Genomic DNA, 7,767 nt, shown 5'->3' with positions numbered 1-7,767 from the left:
TTTTAGACAAGGTCTCCCTTGTAGCCCCAGCTGGCTTAGGCCCTAGAACTCACTATGCAGACCAGGCTGGCTTCGCTCTCACAGAGGTCCACCTGCCTCTGACTTCCAAGTGCTGGGACTAAAGAAGTATGTCACCATCCCTGGCTTTAAAAAATATAATTTAAGGAAACAAAAAAGGCCAGGGTTGCTGGCTCCATAGTAGAGTGCAGGCTTAGCCTACTAGAGGAGCTAGGATTGTCCTCACATAAAACAAACAAAAACAATGACAACAAAACTATGGACATTTAAAACATATAGGACTGATCGAACAGAAGATTAGGCACAATTCTAAACAATAGATTAGAAGACACATGTTGAAGCTGGGTGTGGTGGCACAGGCCTTTAATGCCAGCATTCAGGAGGCAGAGGCAGGCAGATCTCTGTGAGATTGAAGCCAGCCTGGTCTACATAGTGAATTCCAGGTCAGCTCGGGCTACAGGCAGACCCTGTCTCAATAAACAAAAACAAGAAAAGAAGACAGATACTGAAAAATTGCCATAATATATGGAAACGGAGAAGTAGAAAGCATGAAAGAGCAATTATAAAACAAAAGTCAAATATGAATGAATGTCTCAAACATCTGTTTGAATCTCCAAAAGAATAAAGAAAATTGGTGAGCAGCAATATTGGGATAATGGCTCAGAATATTCAAATAATATGAATCTTAAGATTTAGAAAATGATCTCGGAAGGTAGGTCAGGGACAAAAGGGGGAGTAGTAAAGCTTTGTGAAGTCTGTATATAAATGTAAATATTCCTTGGCTATAAAGTTTGCTTTAAAGAATAAAATAATTTGACTGGTGGTGAGTCATTATGTTTGTGGTAACTTGAGGCTTTGCTGGTTTACTTTCTTCTGTAGGTGCACAGAGGACGGGTGTCCACATAAGAAGTTCTTTCACACACGTTTTCTCATGAGGATGAGATTAACACCAGATTGTTCCAAAATGTTGATCTCAACATCCTCTGGATATCTCTTGATTCTGCATGATCTGGACTTAACTAAGTCTTTAGAAGTAGGCAGCTATCCCATTTTGAGAGCAAGAAGGACTACATCAAGTTCAGGTAACATTTTCTGATTTAAAAAGTTTTCTAGCAGCCAGGTGTGGTGGCACATGCCTTTAGTCCCAGCACTTGGGAGGCAGAGGCAGGCGGCTCTCTGTGCATTCAAGGCCAGTTTGGGGGTCCAGGGAGACCCTGTCTCAAAAAGACCAAAAAAAAAAAAGTTTTCTAAAGAATCTGAGACATAGAGCTGGTATGTATTTCTATTCTGATAGCAGAACAAAGAAAATTAAAAGGCATTCTTTAGAAAGCTTACTAACAGCTCTTTGCTAATAAGGTGTGATAATCTCTGTGTATCCCTGACAGAGCATTAATTTGTGCCTCTGTATCACAAATAGGCTAGGAAAGACCATTAGCTCTAAAAGTACTTTGTTTTAGTTTTCTGCTAGCCAGAGAATCTATAATCAATATTTCTGAATCATCGCGATCTTAAAACTTAGTGGGACCAAGGTATTAGCTGTCTTCTTAAATCCTTGCAGAGCCCAGCAGAGCTTTTGTTACAGTGATTGTAGAGTTTTAGTTGTAAGTTTGTGTTGTACCCTAGACTTCCAGATGTCCATTCACACATCCTTTTGCTGAGCTGCCTTCTTTTATTGCTGATTTCATTAAACTTAAATGAAATTGGAGCTTATAGAAACTTAAATGCTGAACTCTATCAACATCATCTAATAGACATCATGGTTCATCTTCATTTGGAAATGAAAAGACTGGCCTGGGAACAAATATTCTTTTTTATTAATATAAAAAAGATCTTTTTGGTTAAAAGACAACGTGAAATGATTAGAATTTTTTTCTTCTGTGCACAAAGCCACTCCTGAAAACTCCTTTTGGGGCTAGAGAGATGGTTAAGGCACTTGCCACCAAGCCAGACAACCCGAATTCAATCCCCAGAACCTACACAGGCAGAGAGAACCACTCCTGCAAGTTGTCCTCTGATCTCTGCCAAGGTGCGTGCGCACACACACACACACACACACACTAAATAAATACATAAACAAACAAATGTAGTTTTTTAAAAAAAATTTGTTGAGAATTTCATACATACATATAAGGTGTTTTGATCAAATCCATGCCCACTCCCTCCCCTCCAACTCCTCCCATATCTCCCCATCACTTTTTTCTGATAACTTCATGTACTCTTTCTTCTTCTTTGATTGACTTATTTATTTTTATGGGGCTTTTGGCTACTCTAACATTCCCCGCTCTGAAGAAGTAACCCTAAAATCTTTTAAGGATTAGATACAAGCTCCCAAATACTTTCGACAATTTTGGCTTTTGGAACAAAGTATGTTGCTAAGAGGCCCAAGGACATTGTGAGTTTTAGCCAAGAAACTGGCTACTTTTCTTTGGGGTCCTTTTACTCTAACTGCCTAGCCAGTTCCTACCTCCTATTCTTATCACACCATCCTCTGAAGAGGTTGCCCAAATTGCCAACAGGGGATCGGGACACACACCACTCCGGTTTCTTCCATGCTGAACAGGGACGCAGGGTGAGGCAATTGGAGTACCCTTTCAGTGGGTCTATCTAAAAGATTTCCAAATAGCATAACTCTTATCTCTAAGGGGAAAAGAAAGTCCTTGAATCGTGAATAGGACCACCATGTGGAGGCAGGATCCGGGGGCTTTCAGGCAGTCCCCTGTGTTCTCAGGCCCTCTGCCAGAGGGAGGCCAGAACACGGCACTCTCTGGCAGTCTGCTGAGATCAGAGCTGCTACACTGATCAACAAATGTAGTTTTAAAAGAAAAAAGAAATCTCCTTTAGGAAAATGCAGGCATAATTGTATTATAATTTCTCAAACTATTAAAATTAGAAATTTAAGTTTACTTACTTAGAAAGTTTAATAATTCTGCGAGTGTAATGCTTTTTAGATTCAGAATTTCGTTAAAAAAAAATGTCAAAGCCGAGTGTAGTGGTGCACGCCTTTAATCCCAGCACTCGGGAGGCAGAGGCAGGCGGATCTCTGTGAGTTCAAGGCCACCCTGGTCTACATAGTGAGTTCCACAACAGCTGGGGCTACAGGGAGACCCTGTCTCAAAAAGACCAAAAAAAAAAAAAAGTCAAACATTGGTAATAAACTTTAACTTAATGAGAAATAGTGATTTAGAAGGTGTAGTTGACTGTTTCTTACTGAAAAACTAAAAAATCTTTTCAATTTTCTAAGGTCAAGTCTGATACTAAATAATATCATAGGAAATTGGATTAATAAGAATCCCCAATGTAAATGTGTAGCTACTAGAATATAGGATGAAACAGACTGCTGTTTGAAGTAATATATCAAACTTAAGTATCTGATACTCATTTAGTTTTATAGATCATAATGTAAAGTTTTACATCACATTTTAAAGATGACATTTACATAACTCAAGAATGATAATAGAAGATATTGGAATGCTTTAAAGAAGTATCTGGTCTAATAGCTGGGCATGGTGGCCCAACATCTGTAGTCCTAGCACTCGGGAGGCAGAGGCAGGAGGATCTCTGTGAGTTCAAGGCCAGCCTGGTCTATATAGGGAGTTCCAGGCCAGCTGGCGCTACAGGGAGACCCAGTTTCAAAAGCACCAAAAAAAAAAAAAAAAAAAAAAAAAGTACCTGGTCTTGTTCCTAGTAATGCATCTATTGTTTGCACCCCGTTCTTAAGTTAAATAGGCTAAAGAGCTCCGTTTTCATTTTCTTTTTTTTGCACAAAAGTAAACTCCAAATGGATCAAAGACCTCAATGTGAAGCCTGAAACTCTGAAACTGTTGGTAGAAAACATTGGCAATAACCTACAACATACAGGTGTAGAAAAGGATTTTCTAAACCAGACATCAATTGCTCAGGAAATAAGGTCAAGAATCAAAAAATGAAACCTCATTAAACTAAAAAGCCTTTGTACATCAAAAGAAGCAATCAAGGAAGTAAAGAGAAAACTCACAGAGTAAGAGAAAATCTTCACCAGTGACACATCTGACAGAGGTTTAACATCCAGAATATATAAAGAACTCACAAAACCAAGAATCAAGAAAGCAAGTAACCCAATTAAAAGATGGGCTAAGGAGCTGAACAGAGAGTTCTCAAAAGAAGAAATGAAGATGGCCAAGAAGCATCTTAAAAGGTGTGCCACTGGGCATGGTCTTTAATCCCAGCATGTAGGATGCAGAGGCAGGTGGATCTCTGTGAGTTCAAGGCCAACCTAGCCTACATAGTGAGTTCCAGGACAGCTGGGGCTACAGGGAGATCCTATCTCAAAAAAGACAAAAAAAAAAAAAAGGTGTTCAACATTGTTAGTAATTAGGGAAATGCAAATTAAAACTACTTTAAGATTTCATCTTATCCCAGTCAGACTGGCTAAGATCAAGAGAACAAATGATACCAAATGTTGGAGAGGATGTGGGGAAAGGGGAACGCTCATCCACTGCTGGTGGGATTGCACACTTGTACAACCCCTGTGGAAAGCAGTGTGGAGAACCCTTAAAAAACTACAAATGAACCTACCATTTGACCCAGTTATACCACTCCTTGGCATATACCCAAAGAACTCATCCTATTGCAGAGACACTTGTACATCCATGTTTGTTGCTGCTCTTTTCACAATAGCTAAGAGATGGAAGCAACCTAAGTGTCCCTCAACTGACGAGTTGATAATGAAAATGTTGTTCATTTATACGATGGAGTTCTATTCAGCAGTAAAGAAAGATGAAATCATGAAATTTGCAGGTAGAAACTGTTACAGTCAATGAAGTAAAACAGACTCAGAAAAACAAACAATGTATGTTTCTCCCTCATATATGGATCTTAGCACCAAATCCTTATAAGTGAGTTTGTATCCAGACATAACTACAGGAACCAGAATAATGAAAAGGAACCAGGGAGGTAAAGGAAAAGAAAAAACCTGAGAGAGAAGAACAGTAGGAAACAGGTATTACTAAGGGAGATATGGATAAGGGTTCTTTAAATGGGAGGGAGGAAGGAGGGTTATACAAGGAACCTTGGGAATAAAGGGAAAGAAGGAGCTCAAGAGAGGTAAGACCATAGGAGAAGGGTATTATCAAGGGAGAAATGGGGGAAATGGGGACACTTTAAATGGGGAACCCATGGTAGAAGGGTTAGACAGTGAGAGAGATAAATAATGCCTAGCTAGTTTTAAAAAACCAGAGGGACCATATTAGTCCAACAAACTACTGACAAATTATACATATATCATCTCTACATGAGTCCATGTGTATAGCTAAAGGCTACATAAGAAGAAACAGTGCCAGACAAGAGATACCTTCCTTTGAGTTATTGACCGGGTGGTCCAAGAGACTCCCAAAATTGCTCAAAATTCCCGGAACTTGAAGGTAAGACCCTACTAGTAGCTGAAGACAGAACATACATCAGACATAGGATTTGGAGCAACTGACATGGAAGCCACTTCCCCTGAAAGCAGCTCTCACAGCTTTGGAGAACGCTATGAAAGTGCCAAGGGAAAACATCAGTGGATGATCCAACACCAGCTTCAAGACCAAATAACCACATCAGTGGCCAGCACAGCATACGTCATTGGTGCAGTAGTGGCACTTTTATCTTGGGGGCAATAAGCAGCTACCTAATTTGACTAAAAGCCCACCCAAAGGGAGGAAACTCAAGTGTAGTACTGTAGCATAACCTAATACACATGGCCGGAGTGGTCATAGATCTTAGAGAAAACCCCAAAACTCTCATATCACTAGACCAATGTGATTTCTTACTATGTGCAAAGTATGTATCCTTATATTTACAGACAAATATCCCAGTCAGCACTCATCAAAGAAGCTCATTTTGCAGCAGTCAGAGACTAATACCAGGTACCACAACTGGTCACACACAGATATTGTCTATGAATTGTCCAGGCCTAAGGGACACATCTAAGGTTCATGGAACCTTACATCTAAGGTTCATGGAACCCAGAACAGGGATAAAGAAGAGGACACTAAGGAGTCAGTTCTCATAATGAAGCTCCTCATGCAGTGAGGGCCGGGAACACAAACGGTCACAAATGGCCGAAGTGTAGAGATCAAGAGTCTGCTGAATAATGGTCCTTGGACAGGACCCCTTTATTAAACTTCATCCATCCAAGGCTCAGGGACCATCGTGGAGGAGGGCCAGGGAGGAGGTGCATGACCATATGGAAACAGAGTCCTACAAGCTCCATGAACAGCAGACCTCAATCTTATCTAAATGAATGTTGGCAACTGATTGCTGCTAGATGAAGAAGAGCTGATTTTCCTAAAACAAGGGACTGTAGATAGGCTGATTAGACTCAGTGGATGGACTTGCACTGGGGGACAGCTGGGAGCACTGACAACACAGTGGGCAGTAACAGAGATGACAGAGTATATGGGCTCGGAGGGGAGGGGTTTGGGAGGGTACCAGTGGGGTTGGGAGTATAAAGATGATTAAGATTGTTTGAGATGTTCTGTATGAAATATACAAAAAAATCAGTAAAAATTCCATTAAAAATAATTTATTATAATTTTTGTTTTATATATGTGAGTGTTTTACCTGCATACATACCACATATATGCAGTACCCACAGATGCCAGAAGAAGGCATCAGATTCCCTGGAACTGGAGTTACAAGATGGTTATTAGCAGACATGTTGGTGCTGGGAACTAAACCTGAGTCTTTGGCAAAATCAGTCAGTGCTCTTAACCACTGAGCCATCTCTCCAGCCCCTGTTGTTGTATTTTAGCACAGAAATGATAAAGGACCAAAGGTATTCGTGTATTTATTTGGCTTTTTATTTTTATTTCACACAAGCAGATCTTTAGTATAAAAGATTTTAGAAAGAAAGTAGACCTTAAACAGAACCAAGGAACTGTCTTTGTCTTCATCTTAGTTATAGTCCAGTTTTATATGAGCTTTTTGTTTCCATGTTTAAGGTATATTTTAAAAGTTCAAGTAAGGCCAGGAATGGTGGTGCACAATTTTAATCCCAGCACTGGGGAGGCAGAGGTAGATCTCTGTGAGTTGGAGCCCAGCCTGGGCTAAGTACCAAGTTCCAAGGCCAGCCAGGGCTGCATAGTGACCCTGTCTCAAACAACAAAGTTCTAGTAGATAATTTAAAAAGTTAAGAGATACTATGGAGTTATGCTAGGTTCATTGTTTTTGTTTTGTTTTGTTTTGTTTTGTTTTGTTTTGTTTTAAGATTTGACCACTTCTTCAAGTTCTTCTGGTCCTAGATTTTCTGGTTCACCTTGTCATCATAGTGATTCTAATTCATCTGAGAAACACATGTCACGAGCTTCTCAAAGAGAAGGTGAGTTAAAAGTTGGGATTTATAATCTTGCAACAAGAGTCTATCAGATAGCTTTCTTTGGTTTGTTTTTAGTCCATAAAAACAAAAGCCAGTAGAAATGAGATCCTATCTTACCCCTTCAATTGTATTTTTCAAAAAGCTAACCATTTTTTTTCCTTACACGTTTGATAGAATTTAAGCTTTGGTTTTATTACCCTGGCCAAACTTAATTTGCTCTAGTTTGGAGAGGAAATAGTTGGGAAATATAGTTAAGAAATGTAGGTTCCAAACAAGGATGCTATGAAAATTAAATCAGAGTGTGTATATAGAGTAAACCTGGTATCACAGCCTGTCATCTAGCACTTGGGAGGTAGCAGCAGGAGGATCAGGAATTCAAGATGATCCTCAGCTACCTAGGGAATTTGAGGCCA

General features: G+C 39.7%; 1 protein-coding gene across 2 annotated transcripts in view; it reads left to right on the top strand.

Annotated features, from left to right (window-relative positions):
- Positions 1-7,767, top strand: part of Dcaf10 (DDB1 and CUL4 associated factor 10) — a 61,363-nt gene that overhangs the window by 47,055 nt on the left and 6,541 nt on the right. For both annotated transcript variants that reach the window (XM_029570729.1, XM_008847672.2), the window contains 2 exons: positions 898-1,100; positions 7,247-7,357. In XM_029570729.1, coding sequence (XP_029426589.1) covers positions 898-1,100; positions 7,247-7,357 — 314 coding nt within the window. The remainder of the gene's footprint in view (positions 1-897; positions 1,101-7,246; positions 7,358-7,767) is intronic.

Source organism: Nannospalax galili, unplaced genomic scaffold (genome assembly GCF_000622305.1).
Source record: "Nannospalax galili isolate Female #2095 unplaced genomic scaffold, S.galili_v1.0 scaffold263, whole genome shotgun sequence".
Taxonomy (NCBI): Eukaryota; Metazoa; Chordata; class Mammalia; order Rodentia; family Spalacidae; genus Nannospalax; species Nannospalax galili.
The sequence above is the reverse complement of the archived record's forward strand: the minus strand, read 5'-3'. Positions and strand labels throughout refer to the sequence as shown.